We start from the raw sequence: 23737 nt of genomic DNA, 5'->3' as shown, positions 1-23737 counted from the left end.
AAGCGCCCAACAGCAGATACAGGAGGGGGAAGCCTCAGGCAGGAAGTCGCAGCAGCCATGAGGTTATGGGATAAGCAGTACTCTAGAAGCACACTGGGGCAACCCTGGCCTGGAAGCAAGCTGTGCATGCTGGCCCTACTGCAGGGACAGAGAGCAGCTCTTGGTGAAAGCAGCTGTGTAGTGCTTTAGCATCAGTGTTCAGCCACTAGCCCCCAAAAGACAGGGAAGGGGAGAGGTTGGAGCAGAGCATTTTCAGTCTGCTTAAGCAGTGTTTTGTGCTCCCATGTTGAATAAACAAATCATGTAAGCAGTATTAAGGCTGCTTAGTGCCCCTGGGAGATCACACAGAAAAGCTGCCTTTTGTGGGATGAGGCAGGCCCGCAAAGATTAGGGGAATGACTCTGCTACAGGCATGCAGTCACTGCTTGGGCTCCAGCACGTGGGATCCAAGGATCTTTCCATCGACATGGGCAAACCATGGGGCAAGACGCCTGACAACCTGAAAATCACAGCACCCCGCTGTTTATCAGGCACTGGGCCATGTGGCCCTGGGAGACAATATGGAAAGTGTTCATGTCCTGGCCCCAGAGAGGGTCCCCACTCACCCCCATTCCTGCAAGCAGCTTCTCCCCACCTTGTCCCAATTCTGTATAGCAGGGTATATTTTTCTTCCCCCAGCTGGCTCTAGACCCATCTACACAGGATATGGCCCCTGCATGCCCCGGCCAGTCCCCCATACACATATGGTTCTCCTCTCTGATCCTGTGAATCCAGGACTGGCTCCATCTCATTAAGGGACAGGTTCCTCAGACACTACCCAACCCCCATACCTGTTGATTATGGCTCTTCTTCCAGACCTGCACAAAGCACAGTTCCTCCCCATCCCATGTGCTGGCCACATCTATCCCTTGATTTGGTATGTTCAGGTCATGGCCGTCCCCTGACCCAGGATGCACAGTCTATGTCCTCTGTCCAGTAGCTCCTAGACTCAACCCATGTATCCAGGGCACAGTTCTCCTCCAGAAGGCATGGATCCTTTCCCTGGTCCTGTAAGTGCACGGCACAGCCTCCCCGCACCCCATCCTGATGGGACTCTGCACAGGACTCAGCTCCCATCCAAGCCCTGACCTCAGCCTTGCCATCCCACTGGCCCTACATATGCAGAAGAAACAACCGCCCCTTTGCCCTCTCCTTGCCAGCAACCCATCTCCAGGGTCTGAATGCCCAAGGCTGTGAGCCCCACCAAGACCTTCCACCACACAGTGAGGAGACCGCCGAAGTCCAAGGTCGCTGACTCTTATCACCCTGCTCCGACTCAGGAAATCAGTATCCCCCACCCCAGCCCCCAGCTTCTTTGCTTATATAACAGGCAGTCAGGGCAGGTCATGGGCATCAGGTATGTCAAACTCTCCCTAACTAAAGTATAGGTCACACCTCTGACACTACAGGGTGGATGCCTCCCTTCAGCCTCAGAGCTTCCCTCCTCAGCCTGTTGCTGGAGACAATGGGTCTCAGGGCCAGGCTGCAGACCAGGAGCCCTTGCTGGGAGACGACCGCCCATAGGAAGGGTTCCCTTGTTTCATAACCTTGGTGCAATCCTGCCACACAGCGAGTCTGACCTGCTGCCAGGTCTGAACGGAGCAGCAGGGGGGCACAGTAAGAGCTGGGTGCCAAGTGTGCTGGTTATCTGGAAGGGCAGGATGGAGCTCTGTTTTGCAGGGGAGCCCAGAGCATTGCTTGCCAGCTTCTGCCTTCAACAGATGCCCAGCAAAGGCAGACTAATGGGTAGACTCTTTTGAGCCAATTTGTACAGCAAGCCTCCCAGCCCCTGCCCTACTGGAATATGCCAAGGATCACCCACTCCCACCTGCAACACCAAGTGAGCACAGGGGCCTCTGCACCTGAATAAAGCACAAGTCAAGCACCCAGCACACACCCTGGGATGTGGTATAAAGTGCCACCCCCCATGTGCACTGGAAGGCAACATGAACCAGCCCCCCCTGCACCCAAAAAAAACCATGAGCCAAGTTCTGCCATGAGTTTGCCAAAAACCAAGGGGCTGTGCACACATGATCTGAAACAGGCACCAACAGACAGCACATGGCATAAATGCAATGCTTTATGCAGTGGCATTGGGGAGGAGGCCATAAGGGCCTAATGCTGCCCGAGAGGGGGGCTTTTTTCAGGATGCCTGGCAGCTTGCCCACTCTCTTCCATGAGGAGGGAGAGGTCCATCTCCCTTTCAGGTGCAGGGCAGGCACAGAAAGACAGATGCTGCAGAGGGGTCCAGGGAGAACCTGGTGGGAGCAGTCAGCTCACCAGAGAAGTGTTTGCCTAGAAGTGAGGTCCCAAAGGGGCTCAGGATGAGACACCAGGCACATGAGCCTAGAGAATTTCCCACACATCCTGCAGAGCTATGACAACTTACCTGGTACATGAACATGCTGAAGTTAATCCCATTGGACAGAGGAATCGCTATGGATTTGCTCTCTGTGTTCATGCTGAGGCGTCATCTCCAACTGGAGCTGCAGATCGGCTGTCCTGCTGGCCAGGGGGGGCAGCAGACATGACTCTCCAGGGCTGAGGGCCAGAGAGCCCTGCTGCGGACCCAGGACACTGGCCTCCTCCAGCTGCGAGGAGCTGCGCTGGGCTGGAGCCAGCCAGCAAGCTGCTTTGTGGATAGCCTGCCTGCCTGCACGCCAGGTCACTGGGAGTGTGCTCGTCAGGAGGCAGCATTTGGAGCTCACAGAAATTCCCCATCTGCTGCCTGTGCTAATCACATCCCTTCCCACAAATCGAAGGAGCCAGAGACATGGCTGAGGAGAGAAGCTGTGAGTGGGAGCCCCAAGCTGGGGAATCCTGTGGACTAACCCAGAGGAGCACAAAGATGCAGAGTCCCTTGGCAGTGACCTAGTTTGCTTTGCTTTGCTTGCATGTTCCCTGTGCAGAGACACGAAGGAACTGGAGCTGGAGCAGGAGCAGAAGCTAAATCCGCGCAGTCCCTTAATCCGAGTGGCTGCAACAGCCTAGGGGGTGGGCAGCCCTTGCGGTCAGGGTGACCTGGGATGCTCTGCCTCCAGCTGTGCCTGGCAGTCCCTTGCCCAGGGGGCCAAGAGGGCACTAAGCCCAGAAGGGAGTGCACACGTGGACACAATGTCATGCTTGGGGGCACTTCATTCCCCTAGGGCTGGAGAAGGGGACAATGCCTGGGGGAGAATGCATAGCCCAGTTTGTGGCCTGGCTGGCAGCATCGCACTTGTTTCCCAAGGACCAAAGGCAAAGTTTAGAGGCAGCCCCAACCCTGCCTGGGCAGGGCTTCCACCACTCTTTGAGCAGCTCTCTCATCATGACTGGATGGGATGAGCAGAATGAAGAATCCAGCTGATCCAGCCAGAGGGAAGACTGAACAGGACACAGGACTTGCCGAGGCATCCCTGAGATCTCATGCAGAGGAAGGGTCTAATCATCCAGACAAGGCCTAGATGGGGCCTAGCAGCCACACAGCAGTTTTGCTTCACACTGCTCCTGGAGCATTAAGCGTGAGGCATATGTCTGACTCCTCACAGACCCTCTGGGTACAATCTTGAGGCCAAAAACTGAACAGAAATGAGAATCTGAGCCAGCCTTAGGAGTGAGCAATGTGGGTGGCTGCTCAGGGTGCTGTGGTCAGGGGGACCACGCACACATACACACAGCCACCCCTTTCCCTAGGGATTCCTTGTGGCCTCCCCTGGCTGCTGCTGAGCTGGCCAGGTGCCCCTCAGGAGAAGGGGGCACTGGAGGGTGAAGCAGAGGAAGGCCACCACCTCCCTTCCTCCCTCCCATCTCCACAGGCTGTGAGTCTCCTTCCTTCCAGAGCCAGGCAGCTTCCTCTCAACCCTATGCCTGCAGCAGGAGCTGGGCAGCTGCCATTAATAATTGCCTCCCAGCAGTGGCAGTAAATATCAGCAGCAGCAATAGGAGCAGGCAGGACGGTGGGCAGGGGAGAAGAGGCAACCAGAAGGGACGGAGATCTGGGAGTGGGGCACTCTGGGGTGCTAGAGGACTGCATAGCAATCGCTTTATCTCTTGGGAGTAGAATGAAGTTACCCTGCCATGAGCTATGAAGCGTGGCCCAAATTTAATCCTCGTCTGAAGTGGTGCAACTCAGAGATGGGAAGAGGACACTGCACAAGTTAGCAGGCAGCAAGAACGTGCGCAGTGGTGGCCCAGCTCAGCTCACTGTAGCTCGCAACTGCCTGCAAAGTGGCAGTGCTTCCCAAGAGCTCCCAGCACCCTCACCACCATGCCTGAGGAGCAGAGCTTATTGCTGGGCACCGAGCTGAAAAGGAAGCTGTTTCACCTGGGTACTGCTGCAGACACCTACTTGGGGCTGCTGCTCTTTGCCAGGGTGGGGAAGGGACACCAAAATACAAGCTCAACCAGGACACCATTTTCCCTAAAGTCAGCTCTGCTGAACATCCAGAACCCTGCAGATTTCAGTAGATCCCTTAAATACCTCAACTCAGGATGAAGTTATGCATTACACACATATCACATTAGGGGCACTTTAGATGCAAGAATTGGCATATGCTAAATTGTGCAAAGTCCCTCTCATCCATTGCATCACACATCCCATTGGCAACATGTTGAGGAGGGATGGGGAGTCTTATGCCTCCCCTCCTTCCCCCCCACAATTTCTATACCAAAAACAGGGCGCAGGGCCTGGGGATGCAGGCTGGCTGGACCCAATGCCTGGCAGCAGCAGGGGTAGTGGAGACAGTGTGGAGTTCTGCTTCCCTAGTGTAAGCACTTATGCATCACCTATCACATCCCCAACACCAGTATATCCTGATGGTGTGCTATTGCACTTGCTAGGTAAGTTATCCCCTAGCAAAGCCTGCCCATCATGACGTGGAGGACATGGGCGCCGCACTTCAGGAAGGACATGGAGAACCTGGAGAGGGTCCAGAGAAGTCCACTCGTATGGTTGAGGGTCTTTGTGGCCAGCCCTATGAGGAGAGGCTGAGGGAACTGAATCTCTTCAGTCTCCGCAAGAGGAGACTGAGGGGGATCTTGTGGCTGCCTACAACCTTATTAGGGGCCACTAGCAGGGGCTCGGGGAAAGTCTGTTCACCAGGGCCCCCCTTGGAGTCACCAGGAACAATGGCCACAAGCGGAGGGAGGATAGGTTTAGGTTAGATATTAGGAAGAACTACTTCACGGTAAGGGTGGCCAGAGCCTGAAATAGGCTTCCCAGAGAGGTGGTGCTCTCACCTTCCCTGAAAATCTTCAAGAGGAGACTGGATAGGCACCTGGCTGGGGCCTTATGACACCTGCCACCCCCAGTGCTCCTTCCTGCCCATGGCAGGGGGTCAGACTAGATGATCTGTCTAGGTCCCTTCCCACTCATTGATTCTATGACACCCTCTCTGGTACAGCCATGCTGCCCAAGATCCTGGCTATGATGCACAGTGCCTCTACCATGACAACCCGGGCATAGTATAACCACACCCCGTACCACTCTTTGCTCTGGCTATCTTCCAGCAAATGCAGCAGGCGCCAGTTATACTACTTGACATATGTGAAGGTACAGAACAGCCACCACTCTGCCAGTGGCTCTAGCAATAAGCACAAATGAAATAATAGTGGACAACAGTGACCCAGCTGGAAGAGCTTAGTGGGCAAGGGCAACCAAGTTCAGAGATGGCCAAGCAGCTTCCTGGCATGTTGACCAGGCCACTCAGAGCTTGGCTGGGTGTGTTTACTGGGAGTGATGCTTCCTAGAGGCACCTCTAGTACTGCAGGAGCCTCTTGCCAGCAGTCTTGGGGGTTTCTACTTGATTGGAGCACCACCTGCTGGCACTAGCTGTGCCCTGCAACAGACCAGGCTGCAATTAGCCCCAATCAGGAGATCCACAATGCAGAACTAAGGTTTTCGCAGGGACAATCCCACCCCATTTCCTCATGCTGTGGCAGCTGCCTCCAGTGCTGGAGGGGAGAGAACAATCTCAGACAGAGCACAAGCAGCTTCCAGCTGATCTGCCCTTAGAGTCTGAAAGACACTTTGTGATATGGTAGTTTTCCACAGTAGGAATTTGCAGGGTTTTTCCAGAGCACTAATGATCCCGAGCATTCAGTAGTGAAGCAAAGCAGCTGTCTGCTTTGGGTACAGTCAAGAGTACAAGAAAGGCAAATTCAGCCCAAGCACCTTTCAAACAGGATGTGCCAAATCCATGAGGCTGGCTACACTGTTTGTGACCCCAGGGGATGCTGATGCTCCCACTCCTCTGCTGCTTATGTTGTCTGTAACACATTGGCAGACACCAATCAACTCCCTCCCCTACGTGTTGGTCTAAGTAAATATGGGACTAGAAGGGCCCTCCTGAGTCAAGTCCAGAGCACCTGCCAGACAACTCTCCTTCCCTTGAGGCCCCCAAATAACCCCTAGCACTTTTCATTCCCCAGGCCACACTAAAGGGGAAGCAACTTGCCCAAGGTCACTATAGGGCAGTTGTGGAGCCATGTCTCCCAGTCTGGGGCTGCATCCATTAGAACCACCTAGCTGCTGTTGTTACAGACATTTATCACACACGGTGCACTGGGGCAGGCTAGTGCTTTGCCAGGTAAAAGGAGTCGGCTCTCTGCCATCAGATTACTTAGAGTGTGGAATATAACGAGGCTGGGGTGTTGTGGCTTATGGACAAGATGGGACTGACCAAAATGGGGAAAAAGAAAATACTGATTAATAGGCAAGGTATGAGATGGAGAAGAGGAAGCCTGGCCCTCTGCCCAGGGCAACATTTGGTAGGTCTGTGGAGGTGGCTGAACGATAGTCTTTTGCAATGGATAGAAGGGCCTGGTGCTCTGAAACAATGAGATACATAAATATAAGATGGAAGAAACAAAAGGGTAGCACCAATATCATTTAGCCCTGGGCTATAGCAAAACTAACCCAGGCTTCCACAGATAAAGGTCTGGGCTCTGAGGGGGTATCATGTAACTCTAGGCCATGACTAAGGCATTAACTAACTTGATTCAGAGCACCTGGGAAGGATGAAAGTATATACTGGTAGGGAAACTGAGGCATGGAGAAATGGCAATTTACCCGAGGTGACTGAGTCAATGACACTTCTATCAGGATTTCTGATCTCCCAGACCCATGCACTGACCATTAGACTGCTTAACTTTTTCCCAGTATCTCAGGAGCGTGCTGTCTCTCAGTGCTTATAATGGAGCAAAGGCCCTGCAACAACACAGGCTGTTAAGGGAAGCCAAACTAATGAAGGAATGGCCATTCCTTCACAGGGGCTGAACACCTGCATATCTGTGAGAGTCTCAGGAGTTTAGTGCTCTATAATTTAGGGCTCCCTAGCTTTGAGTGCCGGTACAGCTCAGGGCTTTGCACATGACAGAGAGCAGTGGACACAGACCTGTGGCCATTCTAGTGGATGAAAGGACCCCCCTACCCTTGACCAACTGAAACATGGCCTCTTGCTCCTCAGTCACTCAGCATCACATTTGGGCTGTCAGGGCTGAGACCTGTCCTGTGCTCTTTCAGACCAAGAGAGTTTGATTTCCAGAAAGCCAGGAGGCTATGCAGGACGCAGGTATTGCTCAGCACAGCAGCAGCGGGCAAGACATCTTGATGCAGCTTCATGAGACCTAGGCTAACAACAGAGGCTGGGCACAGAACGGGGTGGGCATGGGACAGTCCCATCAAGAATCAGACTTCCCTACCTCACCCTTAGTCAACCTCCCAGTGTCCCGAGCCCAAACCAGTTCACCTGGCGCTTCTAGCAGGTTAGCTGCTGGTTGGCTGAGGCTGCAGGGGAGCAAGAGATATCCCAGAGGAGGAGGGCTCAGAAAAAAAATCAAGCCTAGAGTTACAGGAGGTGCTTTGGGGATGCTGGACTGCAGCATCTCTAATCCCACCTGGCTTCTGGGGCCAAGCAGCACTCTCTCCTTCCTGCTGGGTGTTCTGGGCTAGGCTGCCGCTGCCTAGCCTGTCACTGGGAGGCCTTCCAGATAGGAGCTGGCTCCTTAGCATCCCCTCTTCATCAGCCTGGAAGCAGAGGTGTCTCCACATGCCCACAGCTGAGCAGAGCCAGCCCCTTCCGAAGGGAGGCCATGAGGCAGGGGCTGGAGCCATGGTCTGCACCATGCAGGGATTGCTGAAACCCCACACCAGCTCGCTAGGAACATCCTCCTTCTCCCTTCCACTTGTCAACCCAGACCACTGCAAGATGTGCTCAGGTGCCCCAGCCCTTTCCAGCCCACACCACCAACAGCTGTTCCTGTTCCAGTTAAAAAGCAGCTGATATCTAGTACTGCTGAAAGGGAAATGGCCCATAGGACCTCCCCCCACATGAAAGGAGGGGAAGTGGGAAATGTTTTCCTAGGCTCCCAGAGTAAACACTCTCCCCACAACTAAGAGATAGTAGAGGGCCTCTGGCAACCATCAGCCCCAGCACCCCGCTCAGTCAGGCCCCTGAATACAGTCTGAAGCACTGGCCATGGGATGAAACAGAGGCGGGAAAGTGATGCTAATTTACCCTTTACCCTACCAAGGGAGACCATGTACCTCACTCCGTTTTACCCAGAAGACAAGGAGTAAACTCTACCCCTTCTGAAGGGACAAGGATTCTCCTGTTACAAATTACGCTCGTAAGCCACGTGCAGTTTGCTCTAGGCTGGGGCAATGATCACACAGAGCAAGTACCCAAAGTCAGATACAGAATTTTTTTATTCACTGCAGTGAGGTGCCTCCGGGGAGGGACGCTGCCTATTAGATATAATTTTCTTTTATACCTTAGTTAGTACATTAGCACTGGCTCATGCTTGCAAAAATACCCAATCATTTACTAACTAAACTACTACTCTATCCAATCAGGTGGCACTGTGCACGTGAACACCGAAGTTTAACCCTCGTGACTGCATGTTCTATATACTTTTGCCAAGTAGTCTGCTTCACTAGAAAAACAGTCCTTGTACCTCTTTCACGGTTCCTTGTTGACCGGATTCAGCTAGTTTCATATCTTATCAGTAGCCCTTACACAGCGCTTCTCCTTTCACCCGTCTAGTACGTGCTGTATCCGCTTCTATGTATTGAGGTTAAAGGTAAAAGAAATGGCCTTACTTCTATATTGCAAAATCCACACACAACACTCCACAACCATAGATCATAGACAAGTACAACTGGAAGCGACCTCAAAGCATCATTTAGTCTAAACAGAAACTGAACCTGCAACCTTGATGTTATTATCATTACGCTCTAACCAGCTGAGCTAAACAGCCACCCATGAGCAAGGAACCAGACAAGAAAGATTCTAACAGCAGTGGTGCCTAGTGATACAGCACTAGACTGCAGCTCCAACATTTCCCTGCAGGGTGACTTTGGACAAGTTATTTCCCCACTCTGGGCCTAAGTTTTCCCATCTGTAAGATGGCAATAATGTTACTGATGCCCTTTGCCAAGCACTTTGCAATCTGAGGATCGAAAGAAGTCATGAGCCTGCTAGGGAAGTCTTGATATTGCATATAAATTTGAGGCCTAAGCCATAACTACTAAGCATGTTTAGTTCCCCACCACAGTTTTTGAGTAACACTCTTGCCTTTTAACCAGGTGTGTTACCAAACTGAAAGGGGCACCAGGATCACTGAGCTGCTCGGTGCTCTCTGGGGATCTGGTTAGGATTCTCTAAGGGTGAGGTGTTCATATCCATTCTTGCTACACTGAGCGAGTCCCAGGTGACTTGACTCTGATGCCCAGCCCCTCCCTCATCTCCTACACACCTCTATTAGCCAGTCAAACAAAGGGTCAGTCTATCAAACTTCCCTGGTTCCCTTTCCTGTAGGATTCCAGCACCTCACAACTTTTACCTGATTTACCTTCACACACCTGCAGGAAATAGAGCAGTGTTTACCTGAGGCCTAAAAAGGCAAGGGCCCATATTTCTAAAAGTTATTTGGGTCTTTGAGTCCCATTGATTTTTGCTGCTAGGGTCACACATGGAGTCTGTGGCTGAGCATGTCAGCACCCTAACCACTGGGCCATCCTTCCTCAGGGTAGCAAATGCTGGGAGGAAGAACTAAGAACGTTAATACTGTCTAGCAAGATCAGACTCTTATGCAGCAGCTTCCTCACACAGGAGCAGGTGCCCTGGGCTATAGTTTGCACCTTCCCTGCCTTCAGTCTCCATAAAGTACTGGCAAACACACCCACTTGCAACAGAAGGAGAGAGCCATAAGTCCTATGATTACAAGTGGAAAACAAGGGTCTGATCCATAATTAACAATGACTGTTAACAACCTCACTGAGCACAGACACCCCTTACATTTGCTAAGTGTTGTACTGAAATCAGACAATCAAGCTCTTCCAGGCAGTGCAGTGGTGGCAAGCTCTTACACCCCTGGGTAAGGCAGAGATGAAGACCCACATTTCCAGGGGTTTCAGTTCCTGGATGCCCAGCTTCAGACACTTCAGACTTGATGCGCAGAGATATTGAGCACCCTCATCTACTACGTTCTCTAGAAGCTACACGTGCTCATTGCATCCAGAAAAATCAGGCTCCCAAAAGTCTAGTGGTAGTTACTCTACACAAGGGGCCGACCTCTTCTGAAACAGATGCTCCGTGGGTGGCATTCTGTTCCTTCCTGGTCATCTAAGCATCTAGATCTGGTCATCGACATGGCAGTTCTGGTTGTCTACATGCCAAAGATACTACTTATGCCCAGGCTGGCATGCTATTCCTGGGCACGTACATAGGTGACAGCCTGTGCAACTACGTAGTCATGCACAGAGCATATGAAGTAGTAGCTAGGGCCCATTCGCATGCCCCTTGTGGATGCATACCAGCTTTTGACACCCAGAAATGGAGTCAGCCAGAGCATATGACTACTGGATTTAGGCTCATGATTACAAAGTAGTGTAATCCAATTCTGTTAGTCTGGCATCTTCACCACAAAAAAGGCAAATCTGCCTTCAAGAGTGTGCTAACCTGACTGATCCCACAGCCCCTCCACACAAGAACCAAGGTCCACCTCCCACCACTTCTACCCCTCTGCTCACTGGAGCTCTCCAAGTTCCTGGTCTGCTCACTTTACCTGTGGGAGGGCAGAATTTATCTGCCTCTGTAGCTGGTCTCTCTCGTGCACAGTCTCCTGTAACTGGCCCTGGGTCATGGACAGAGTCTCTCGGGTTTCTCTTAGTGTCTCCAGCAGCTTGTCTCTCTCATCCAGCATGTTCACCATTAACTGCTCAAAGTTGGCATCAGAGTCAGACCCTGGCTGGGACCCCAGGGGGTCACCCTCATTGATGGTAGGCATCACCTCACACATCATGGCGACACTCTTTAGACACGCTCCAGTCTCTAGAGAGATTGATGTGGCTTGCTTAACAATCTGCTGTGAAGGACTACTCAGGGTCTCTTCTGGGGACCACAGATCTGTTGAACCTGGATTACACTGCTACTGCTGCCCATGGTCTATTTTGGAGAGTATCAAAGAGATGGGCAGCTTGGAAATAGCTGTGAGCTCCTCCATGCTTTCTCTCATACAAATGTGGATTTGGTCCCTGCACTGGAAGTCATGGTTGAAGCTGAAGTTGGCATAATTTAGATCAGTATTTCATGGTTATGGGATAAAAAAAGGTCCTTCAAATCATTAAGGCCCATAAAAAGAAAAATGTCCTTGGCCATCTGTCGTTCATCCCAGCTGGGATCTTGATAGCTCACTGTATACTGGATCCCACTGCAGAAACATCATGGAGGAACACAGTGAAGTCATGGAGCTCAGAGAGAAACACGGTGCTCTCTCTCTATTAATCCCCTTAAGTACCTGGTGCAGCCAGCAGCTTTAAGAGAGTAAGGAGGACATTTCAACCTCTTGGACATTTTGAAATCAGCTACTTTCCCACAAGGCAGAGAGATGCACTTTGTAGTGAAGAAGTTACTCCTGGAGCCAGGATGCACCTCAGTCAACACAGCTGCTCTTATCCCAGGTCTGCAACCTATGGAAAGGAAAGAGACACATAGAACATTTTCCACATACAAGCTACTATTTCACAGGCCCCACTTCCCTCCTCCCTGTACTCGGGTCACCACAAAGCATCCCCCAAGCAAATGTTCAAAGAGTGTCAAGTCCTGGGTCCAGCCCCTCCAAACAAGCCTGGATAGCAGAGAACCTGAATTAGACTTCTATGGTCATTCTCTGTGGTGTGATAGCACCTACCGTCGTACCCCTTTTTCCAACCAAAGCTCATTGTGCCAGGGATGCTGTGCAAGCACCAAGCACAAAGACAGTCCATGCCACACAGAGCTTCCCATGGCGGCTTCTGCATGAGCCCTCCAAGCCCTCTCTGGGGGAGCTTGTTCCTGTCACATGCAATATGCCACATGGGCTGAGGCACCTACTAAACCAGACAATCTTTGTGCCACTGCACCAGGCCAGCCATGTAACAAAGTGTTTTACTATGCTGCTATGTGGAAAGGGAAAAGGCAGCCACCTGGATTATAGTTGACTATCAGGGCAGAAGGAGAATATCTATATCCTACTAAACCAAGCTGATTCACTACTGCGTATCATGGGACCAGCTTGGATATCACCAAGAGGACTGGCCCCTTGTCTACACAATTCTCCAGATAACAGGTCAGGGACAGGGCATTCCCCCACAGCAACAAACCATATTTTTCCCCCAGTCACGGGCAATAGAGCAAGACAAAAATGCCGATAGTAGCATAGGTTCCTACAAGAGCCCCATTAAATTAGGGATGCTGGAAACACCTGGAGTACTGTGTCCAGTTCTGCCCCACCACCCTTCCCCACTACAGAAAGGATGCGGACCAAATGAAGAGAGTCCAGTGGAGGGCAACAAAAATGGTTAGGGGACTGGGGCAAGTGACTTCTCAGGAGAGGCTGAGGGAACTGCGATTATTTAGTCTGCAGAAGAGGTGGCTGAGGAGGGATTTAATAGCACCCTTCAATTACTTGAAGAGGGGATCCAAAGAGGATGGAGCTGGACTGTTCTCAGTGGTGGCAGAACAAGGAAGCGGTGGTCTCAAGTTGCAGCAAGGGAAGTTTAGATTGGATATTAGGAAAAAAACTTTTCATGAGGAGGGTAGTAAAGCACTGGAACAGGTTGCCCAGAGAGTTTGTGTAAATCGCCATCCTTGGAGGTTTTTAAGACACAGCTACACAAAACCTTGGCTGGGAAGATCTAGTTGGGAACAGTCCTGTTTGAGTAGGGGGTTGGATTAGATGCGACTTCCTGAGGTCTCTTCCAACCCTAATTTTGTATGACTAAGCTGCAGAGGTGAACCCTTGGCTACAATAGGAGGGTATCCATCACTAATGGGTATGGGGGGACCCAGTGATGCCTGAAGTGGAAGGAAAATAGGAGAGGAGCAGCAGGATAGGAAGCCAGCAAGAGAAACTTTCCAGAGAAGAACTGGAGAGCAGATACTGCACTTAAGATGCAGTACATACCTTGCCTGTGTCTGTCTGTCCATCTCTCCACCTTCCTGCCCGCCTGCCAGACCAGGCCAGGTCAGTGGGGTCCCTGTGTAAGCCCTGCTGTCTCACCTGGAGCTCCTCCAATAAAGTTCATCTCCAGCTCTGGCAGCAGCCTGTGCTCATGCTCAGTGACATTGGGAAGCAGGGCACCCAGCCCAGAAATCAGCTGGGTAATTTCCTGTGATTGTCAGGACTCACTCTGTAGCCTGCCAGCCTTACCCCCACCTCCCTCCCCTCTCCCAGCAGCTGTGAGAAGTGTGGTTGCTGGGACCTACAACCACATGGTGCCAGTCCAAATATAGAAATGGTTCACAAAGGGTGATTTGGCAAGCTGCGTCTCCAGCCCTGCTGAAGGCAGGTGTCTCTGACAGCAATGCACCAATCCTTGGAGCTATATGGGAGCTTCTGGGAGCTGTGTCTGTGCTGTCAGACTCTTGGGAGAGCCAGAGGAGAGCATCCCCCTTGGGAATCCTGGAATAGCAACCAGCATTGCATATGCGAGACCCAAACACCCCCTCCTCTGAAAACACAGCTGCAGATGGGCCCCGTGACTGGCGTCTCTCAAATGTCCCCTGTGGAGTCTGTCTGAAACTGTGTAACCAGACCCATAAATCCAGAGCATCAACACTGACTACAGTGCCAGGAAAGTAGCGTCAGAGTTAAGCCCACAGCAAGCAAGGGGTTACGAGAGAAGGTGAGTCCACTTTTTTCTGAGCAATCCTTGAAGCAAATACTGGGGAATGAGGGAAGCAAAGGACTGTACCTGCCAATTAGTGACACTGTCATGCCCTAGCAGACCACTGGTCCATGGAGTCGAGCATCCCTGCTGGGCCGATGATGCAGCAAGGGAGAGAGATCCAAGAATGCTGCTAGAACTTTACCCACAATGTCATACAAAGCACACAAGGGGAAATTTCCCACTGGGCCTGGGTTGAACAATTACACCCTGAATCCCAAGACTCAGGCATCCTCTTCCCTACTCCATAACTGAGTTTGGTAAGCAGCCTCACTTTGCGCAAGAGATTAATGCCAGAAAAAGGCACCCAGAGGTCTCTCTAGGCTACTGTTTTGTCCGACAGCTGCCAGCATGAAAGGCTGCAGGGAAGGAAAGCAAGGAACCACATACTGAACAATTACAGAGTAATCAACCCTGGGGAGAGCCTCTTTTGCTCAATGCTAGTTAACACACGGATTACGCTCTGAGGCAGGAGTTTATAACTCTTCTATATTTACCCCTGAGCAGTTAAGGAGTCTCACTATGGCTCCAGAAGTGCCCTGCTCTGTTTGGTCACCCCCAGTCAACCCAGCCATAGATGGGCACTCAGTAATTTGGCAGGGACTTAAAGGCAACTGGATGCAATGGTAGCCACATCACTCCTTTGTGTGTCCTTGACTACAGGAACGAGTGGACTTGAACCATAAGTAAGTTCCATTTAGGACTGGTTGGTCAGACTCTTCTGTTGATCTGCAAGCGTCTACTGCGTGAGCACCCCGTCGATGTAATAAATTAGATTCAAAATCGTTATGCAAATGTTATTAAGCTTAAAAATAAAAATCAAGAAAGCATAGCGTCAAAGCTCAGCTTTGTGAACAGTATTAAACTAAAGTAAGACTGAAGGAATACAGCCATCAAATCAGTATCAAATCCATGACAAGTCAGGAAGATCGTGTCAATATGGGAGTGAAAGCAAAGCATCAAATTAGTTAAACAGTCAAATTCATGCTAAAAACAACCCATCCTCATGTAATCTAGAGAAAACACTAGCAGTAAGACTGCAAATTTGATTTTAAGTGCCAAGTAAAGAACTTCACCCAGGTCAATCAAAACACTAACTAGAGTGGTTAAGTGGCTTAATGCCAACACCAAATGACTGCTCAGCACTTGACCCACACCTTGGAACCAATTATAAAGCCTCCTCCTTAGAATACAGTCTTGCTGTGGTGGTTAATCCTTCTGTAACTAAATACAATAGTTAACAGAGCATCCATGACATGGAGACAGGTCGTGAGCAGGTGGCCATTTCCAGCACTAAGAATTTTGGTGCAAATCCTGACGGTAGAAAGCTAGCTGAAGAGTTAAGCATATACAGTATGCGTCCAGACCCTTGGCTGGAGAAATACACAGGCTCAGGGGAGCTCAGTTACTGACAGCCTGTCTGTCCTTTCCTCTGCCTGGGAAGGGGCAAGGCTGTCAGTAGGCAGCTGGCAGATGCTGAAAAGTGCAGACAATGCTCCAGGAGAGTGCATCTCTTATCCCATCAACTCAGCTCCTGGTTCCCACTGCAGAAAAGCTCATGCTCCATGCCCTCCTTTGGGTGAAGCTGAAAGCATTCAAGGGCAGGGGCCATTTTGCCAGGGAGAGATCTCCCTATGCTGCCTACTCCTCACTCTACCCCCAGCTCCTCTGGGATGAACTAGGGGGAGCATTCAAGCATCCAAGAGGGCTTCCACTATGGGAGACTGCCCCATCACCAATCCTGACTGGCAGGGAGGGGGATGGAATTGTCTAAGGGAGGTTCCCACAGGTCTCCCTGACACCTCATCCCTGTGGGATATCAGGGAGCCGGTGGTCTCCTTCCCCGCCCCTATGTTGGAGGGAGGGACAGAGGAGGAGCAAAGGACTATGGGATATTGAGTATCCTCAGCACCTGAGAGAAGCATACAGTGCTGGAGGAGGGAGATCCTCCTAGCTGGAACCAATCTAACTATCTTGTGGAAGAACCAGTTCTCTTCTGCAATACGGAGTGAGGAACACTGGCCATCTAGTCACATCCCAGCATGGGAAAGGAGAACATGTGTTGAGGAAGTAACCCACATGATGGCTAGAACAAAGAGACAGCATTACAAAAACAGGATAAACAGGTAAAGGCCTTTTCCACTTCATCACCTGCTCTTAACTAGGGAGTTCGAGTGCTAAGCCCCATCTTCAAGCATTTGTGAAAAGTTGCATCCACCAAACTCTTCCTGATAAAAGCCTGTGCTTTTCAGAGCAGCTATAGATTCCCCTAAGCACATACACAAGAAAGAGAAACTGCATTTACCCACTTTGAGAGGAATGGGGGGAGTCTGGGGCAAACCCCCAATGGAGCACAGGTCCCTCGAGATACCCCTCAAACTGCACCAAGAGTGGTCCAAGATGGAAATATTTGTCATGTAAGTGCAGAAACATTTCTGGAGCCTTTGTGAACAAGCGCCACCCCACTGTACTACTGCAAAAAAACAGTGAAATCAGGAATCTGTCTGGGCCACTGCTCTATACATCCTGTATCACGTCCATCAATCAAAGATGGTATGAGATGGCACCATGGGAGAAGATTCACATATACCAAGGGGAAAAAATGCTGCAAGGAAAGACTGAGCAATAAATCCAAGGAGAGATGCTGCACTGTGCGGGAAATTTGTCACAACTGCAAAGCTAGGAATCATTCTTCGAAATGGGAAAAACTCCAGGAACAGCAACAGTGTACGTGCAGAGAGCATCTCTTCAGGACCACGTTGTTCAGACAGAAGGCAGCAGCATGTGCACTCCTGGGGAAAGAAAATTTTATTCATCTGCAATCAGCTATTCAGCTGTGGCCGAAAACTGCAGGAATGAGGCCACTGCAGCTAATGCCAAGCTGAACACTAGTGTAGCAAGCCAAGGTAGCAATCCTCCTCTTCAGCCCAGAGGAAAACCCAGTAAAATCGACTTCCCCTGGAGTTCTATCAGGCCCTAGAAGACCAAGAGCTATAGATTAGGTGCCCTACCTCACTGTGACCTGGGACAGCCTCAAGCACAATCGGATCTGGATTTATGCAGCTCAGGCTCTAGCAAGGACCAGCAGAATTCAGCGCCGGACCTTTTGACTCAGTTGGAAAAATGAAGATTGTCATATGGTCTACTAGCATCTCCCAAGCCTTCTTTCTAAGAAAGCAGCAGAGATGACATGCATGGGTCATGTAACTGGGTGCAGCAATGAGCAATCCAGTAACAAGGTCCCAGACAGTTTGTGGCAGACATTACAACTCCTGAGGCTACATGCCCTGAGCATCAGGGACTCTGTCCCTATAGGACCTATAGTCAGATAGGACATACCATTACAGGTCACACAAGCCTCTTTGGAAGGAAACAGCCCTCAGCCAGAGGGAGCTCCAGGCACAGGGAACCCTTGGACGATGCAATGGTTGCTTTGCAAGGAGGAAACAAGCTCCGCTGGATGAGTGAACACAAGGCTGCGCCAGTTTCATGGGTTTGAGGGAAAACCCAAGTGTGGGCCAAGTTCTTCTGTTTTACCCTGTGGAACTGCACTGGTCACTAGTCTCACACAGGACTTACCAGTGTACAGTGGCATAACCCAGCCCTCTACCAACCTGGAGATGCAGAAATTACTGTGTCAGGAAAAGCGCAACAATGCGGTTCTACGGAGCAGGGTCTGTCACGGGATCCTGTATCAGACTGGAGACCAGGGGTTGTTTGTGAGGGTGGGAGGAAAGAAAAATAGCAGAGTCCTTGCAGGGGAAGGATATCAAATCTCAGAGCCCCCTGCTCCTCAACCTGGGATCTGCCTCTAAGCTTGTCTGAAGCAAATACTGCTAAATGGCATCCTATTCACAGCTGAACTCTGTTCCCATCAGTGGCTCTTCCACTACCTGTTTGCTGATACAGGTGGCTCAGCAGATTTTTTATTCCAGTACATCCTGAAGCAGATATGCCCCAACTAAAAGTTTATCAAGGGTGACCACCAGGATCTGGGGGAATGTTTGTTCACCAGAGCGCCCCAAGGGATGACGAGGTCGAACGGTCACAAACTCCTGCAAGACCGTTTCAGGCTGGACATAAGGAAGAATTTCTTTACTGTCCGAGCCCCCAAGATCTGGAACAGTCTGCCAGCAGAGGTAGTTCAAGCACGTACATGGAACACCTTCAAGAGTAAATTGGATGCTTATCTTGCTGGGATCCTATGAACCCAGCTGACTTCCTGCCCTTTGGACAGGGGGCTGGACTCGATGATCTCCCGAGGTCCCTTCCAGCCCTAATGTCTATGAAATCTATGAAAAGTGAGACTGAAACACAGGAAAGAAAGCACGGCTGCTATGGGCTGGCAGATAGGCAAGCCTATGGCAATACCAGGTGACACTGCACCAGTTTTGCCAATTCTGACAGTGGCCTTAAATTGCAAGCCTGGAATGCCATTCTTTTCAAGGCCGATGTGAGCAGTGTCAGCTTGACTGAAAATGGAAAGAGGTATTCACAGCCTTCAATAAATACTATTCAAACTTGCTCAGAGAAAGATTTTTCTGCTTATGTGACACAATGAACCTCAGGAACTCACTGTCCCAAGGGTTCACTGAGGCCTTAAACTATCAGGATTCAGGAAAGTATTTGACTCTAAGAACAACAGTAACAGGTTAAAGAAAAAAATAGTATAGGACTGAAATCTTCTTGCTCCAGGGGTAAGCCTCAACCTCTAGCTGGGGGGAAAGGGGGGCAGGAGGAAGCACTCTGTAGGAGCAGGTTCATAGCATCATAGAAAATGAGGGTTTGAAGGGACCTCAGGAGGTCATCTAGTCCAACCTCCTGCTTAAAGCAGGACCTTCCCCAACCAGCCAGTTCTTTGTCAAGCCAGGCCTTAAAAACCTCCAAGGATGGAGATTCCACAACCTCTTTAAGTAACCTGTTCCAGTGCTTCATCACCCTCCTAGGGAGAAAGTTAACCTAAACCTCCCTTGCAGGTTACTCCCAAATTGCAAGGTTTCTTTGCACACTTCGGACGCAGCTGCTATTAGCAATCATGGTGACAAAGGTGACCCCTGGCATGACAATGCCTATGTTATGCACCGGGTAGGTTGTAGTCAGGGGAAGTCTCAAGAGGATTCAGTCACCTGGCCAAACCCACCCTGTCAAAGCGCTATCAACTGGATTTTGAGTAACACTGCTGTACAAGTTGAACTTCTCAAATGTCCTCAAGCTTTTTCGCAATGTAATTTTGTCTTCTTCCACAGACTATAACTGGGTGATGTCAGGGGCTTCCCTGAGAAGGAATCCTCCCTCTGTATCCAAACACTGCAGAAAGCAAGTGGTTGCATGACTAGCAAGAGAGCATTTCAAAATACAACCCTGCTTGCTTATTCCCCTCCATTGGAAACAGAACTGGGCAAAACTTTAGAAGGTGGTGTATTTCCCACCCCCCAACCAAGACAAACCCATGGTTGCTGCAACCAAAAACATTCAAACATTCATGCCGAACTCTTGCATTTCAAAGCATTTTTTGAAAAAAGTTGACATGCTTCATTCCAACGTTTTCCAAGGTAAAAAAAAATTCCTGGAAAAGTAATACAAGCATTTTATTCAACCCCAAATAGCTTTTTCTTGGTTTTTAATTTTAGTGGAAACAAAAAATAATTATTTGGAATCAAGAAGTCTATCGGCCAACAAGAGGCAAAGCGCTGCTCAACCTGGTACTGGCTACGGGGGACGACCTAATCGGCGACTTAGTGATCGATGGGAAGCTGGGTGACAGTGACCACGAGCTGATCACCTTCACCATCCGCCGTAAAGCTGGCAAGTCAGTCAGCAACACAGAAGTCAGAAAAGCCAACTTTGACAAGCTCAAGAGGCTCGTCGGTCAGGCCCTTAGGGACCATGACCCCAGGGAGATGGGAGTTCAAGAAGAGTGGTCGTTTCTCAAGGAAGCGATCCTCAGTGCACAAGCTAAATCTATTCCAACACGGAGGAAAGGCAGCAAGAAGGCACAGCAGCCCTCCTGGCTCTCCAGGGACCTAGCGGACCTCCTGCGGCTAAAAAGGAAAGCCTACAAAGGATGGAGGACGGGATTCACCTCCAAGGAAAATTATTCTGCGCTGGTCCAGTCCTGCAGGGAGCAAACCAGGAAAGCCAAGGCTGCAACTGAACTCCAACTAGCTTGGAGCATCAAGGACAACAAAAAGTCCTTTTTCAGATACGTGGGGAGCCGGAGGAAAAGCAAGGGCAACGTTGGACCCCTGCTAAACCAGATGGGGCAACTGACAACTGACGCCCAGGAAAAAGCCAACCTATTAAATAGGTACTTTGCGTCAGTCTTTCATCAGTCCCATGGGACGCCCATGCCTGCTGTGGGACAGGGAGATCCGGGTGATGGGGATCCCCTACCCTCCATCAATGCTGACCTCGTGAAGGAACATCTTGAGAAGCTGGATACCTTCAAGTCAGCCGGCCCTGACAATCTGCACCCCAGGGTACTCAAGGAGCTGGCGAGCGTCATAGCCCAGCCCCTGGCACAGATCTTTGAAAACTCCTGGCGCTCTGGTGTAGTGCCTGAAAACTGGAAGAAGGCCAATGTGGTGCCGATCTTCAAGAAAGGGAGGAGAGTGGATCCGGCTAACTACAGGCCCATTAGCCTGACTTCTAACCTGGGGAAGATCTTAGAAAAGTTTTTTAAGGAGGCCATCCTTGAGGGACTGGCCCAGGCTAACATTCTAAGGGACAGCCAGCACGGGTTTGTTGCGGGTAGGTCTTGTTTGACCAATCTCATTTCCTTCTATGACCAGGTGACCTATCACCTGGACAAGGGAGAAGAGGTTGATGTCATATATCTTGACATCAAAAAAGCTTTTGATCTGGTATCCCATGATCACCTCTTGGCCAAACTGGCCAGTTGTGGCCTTGGCTCCACCACGATCCGCTGGCTGGGAAATTGGCTCCGTGGTCAGACCCAGAGGGTTGTAATTGATGGCAGTCAATCATTGTGGTGCCCTGTGACCAGTGGGGTCCCTCAAGGCTCTGTCCTTGGACCCATACTGTTCAGCATCTTCATTAATGATGTGGACATTGGAGCCAGGAGTGGACTGGCCAAGTTCGCTGATGACACCAAACTTTGGGGCAAAGCATCCACGCCAGAAGATAGGTGGGTGATCCAGGCTGACCTGGACAAGCTCAGCAAATGGGCGGACGAAAACCTGATGGTGTTTAACACCGAAAAATGCAAGGTTCTCCACCTTGGGAGGAAAAACCTGCAGCATCCTTATAGGCTCGGCAGTGCTACGTTGGATAGCACTACAGAAGAAAGAGACTTGGGGGTCATCATTGACCACAAGATGAACACGAGCCTGCAATGCGATGCTGCGGCTAATAAAGCGACCAAAATGCTGGCTTGCATCCATAGATGCTTCTCGAGCAAATCCCGGGACGTCATTCTCCCCTTGTACTTGGCCTTGGTGAGGCCGCAGCTGGAGTACTGCGTCCAGTTTTGGGCTCCACAATTCAAAAAGGATGTGGAGAAGCTTGAGAGAGTCCAGAGGAGAGCCACGCGCATGATCAGAGGTCAGGAAAACAGATCTTACGATGATAGGCTGAGAGCCATGGGACTCTTTAGCCTGGAAAAGCGCAGGCTCAGGGGTGATCTGATGGCCACCTATAAGTTTATCAGGGTGACCACCAGGATCTGGGGGAACGTTTGTTCACCAGAGCACCCCAAGGGATGACGAGTTCGAACGGTCACAAACTCCTGCAAGACCGTTTCAGGCTGGACATAAGGAAGAATTTCTTTACTGTCCGAGCCCCCAAGGTCTGGAACAGTCTGCCAGCGGAGGTGGTTCAAGCACCTACATTGAACACCTTCAAGAGTAAATTGGATGCTTATCTTGCTGGGATCCTATGAACCCAGCTGACTTCCTGCCCTTTGGGCAGGGGGCTGGACTCAATGATCTGCCAAGGTCCCTTCCAGCCCTGATGTCTATGAAATCTATAAAGAAAAGAAAAAAGAGGATCTTTTTCTGTGTGGTTCAGCTGGGCCAAGCAACTAGAAATCAGTGATTCACGTTTCTAACTGGAAGCTCCATCACACACGGATGAAGGTATAAAACTAATTCTGAGCATTACACAGACAACGCCATCTTAAATAATTCTAATGTTAGGAGAGAAATGAGGAGAATGCTCTACTGTGACTATATTAAATACAGGCTTTAATATTGTGTCTGTTTAATCTTAGTATTCTCCACCAAACGTTAGTTACTCATTCTTGTTCTGAAATATGACTTTTATTTGAGATGTATCACTTAAACTCTGACTAATAGTCTTAATCACAGGCTATCATACTCTGATCTTGGGAATACTTGTTAAAAAGCACTTGTTTAAACTCCATGGAGAAACTGAGTGGGTGATTGTGGAATGATTGGCATGGGGCGGATGCAAAAGCTCTGATGACAGCAGACATCCTCAGGAGGCAACCCACAGCAGGGAGAAGCCCTGGGGAGAAGAGGAAGGGCAGAATTGGAGGCAGATGCTGGGCTGCTGTGAAAGGAAGAGATAATGATAGGCCTACTACCAGATGAGGCACGGGGAATATTAATCAACAGCTAATTTTTAGGCTGGTATCCATCCCCTGGGAGAGGACTCCTCCTAATAAGCGGCCAGGTACTGGACAGTTATCAAGGCTGAGGAGACTTCCTGAAGTTAGCAATCCCACGGTCACTGAAAACTCAAGTGGTGGAGACAAGAGTATCAGCAGGCACAGGTCAAACATCCAGCCAAATCATCTTAAAAGATTTGGCAGGAGACTGATCCAGCTGGCACTTCATCTGCAAGGAGGTAGCATCCCTTGGGGAATTTATCCTGATGATGATGAGGACCTTCATCTGAGGCTTCTCAATCATGTCAGGTGCTGGTCATGCTGCAAGTAAGCCCCAAGAGTGCAGCTACTAGTTTGTTTTGGGCTATATTATTATTACTATTTATACTATCTACTATTCATACTAATTTATACTCATAAAATTATTTTTATTACTATTGCTGCTGTTTTGCTGCTCCTGCTGTTATTTCCCCTTCTTCTACCATAGTTATTCAAATCTAAGATGAGGTTTTTTTTCCTGCATTTAACAAGTGGGGTGAGGGGGGAAGTGGCAGGGGAGGACAGGAGCCAAGGGGTATAGAAACCATGGGAGGGGGCACCAGGCGGGGAAAGATGGGGGGGCAGGCTCCAGGGTATACAGGCACCACAGGAGGCAGGCACAGGGCATGTAGGCAGCAGAGGGTAGGCAGGCTACTTAACTCCCTTACTGCTTGCCCCATTGCATTGATGGAGGGGGACAAATTTAAGACAACTCTCCCAAATTATATTCAATGTATGGAAAATGAAAACAAAACAATAATTTTCCATGTCTAGAATCCAATTATTATGGGGTCATCTTAAATTCGAAATAGTCTTGGAATCAGGGAAATATGGTAGTTTATATTAGTAGCAGTAATTAATATCTTTAATGATTATTTAGT

The 23737-nt window shown here is 50.1% G+C and overlaps 1 protein-coding gene across 7 annotated transcripts in view; it reads right to left on the bottom strand.

Annotated features, from left to right (window-relative positions):
• PPFIA4 (PPFI scaffold protein A4) overlaps nucleotides 1-23737 on the bottom strand; it is a 169137-nt gene that overhangs the window by 86262 nt on the left and 59138 nt on the right. For 6 of the 7 annotated variants that reach the window (XR_016439002.1, XR_016439003.1, XM_090026214.1 and 3 more), the window contains exon 2: nucleotides 11086-11989. Coding sequence is in view for 5 of the 7 variants with exons in the window: in XM_090026214.1 (XP_089882340.1) it covers nucleotides 11086-11322 (237 nt within the window). In the remaining 2 variants the exon portion in view is untranslated. The remainder of the gene's footprint in view (nucleotides 1-11085; nucleotides 11990-23737) is intronic. The other variant, XM_090026215.1, reaches the window with a different exon arrangement.

This window comes from Crocodylus siamensis, chromosome 13 (assembly GCF_052110815.1).
Source record: "Crocodylus siamensis isolate JL-2025a chromosome 13, ASM5211081v1, whole genome shotgun sequence".
NCBI classification, from domain to species: domain Eukaryota; kingdom Metazoa; phylum Chordata; order Crocodylia; family Crocodylidae; genus Crocodylus; species Crocodylus siamensis.
The sequence above is the reverse complement of the archived record's forward strand: the minus strand, read 5'-3'. Positions and strand labels throughout refer to the sequence as shown.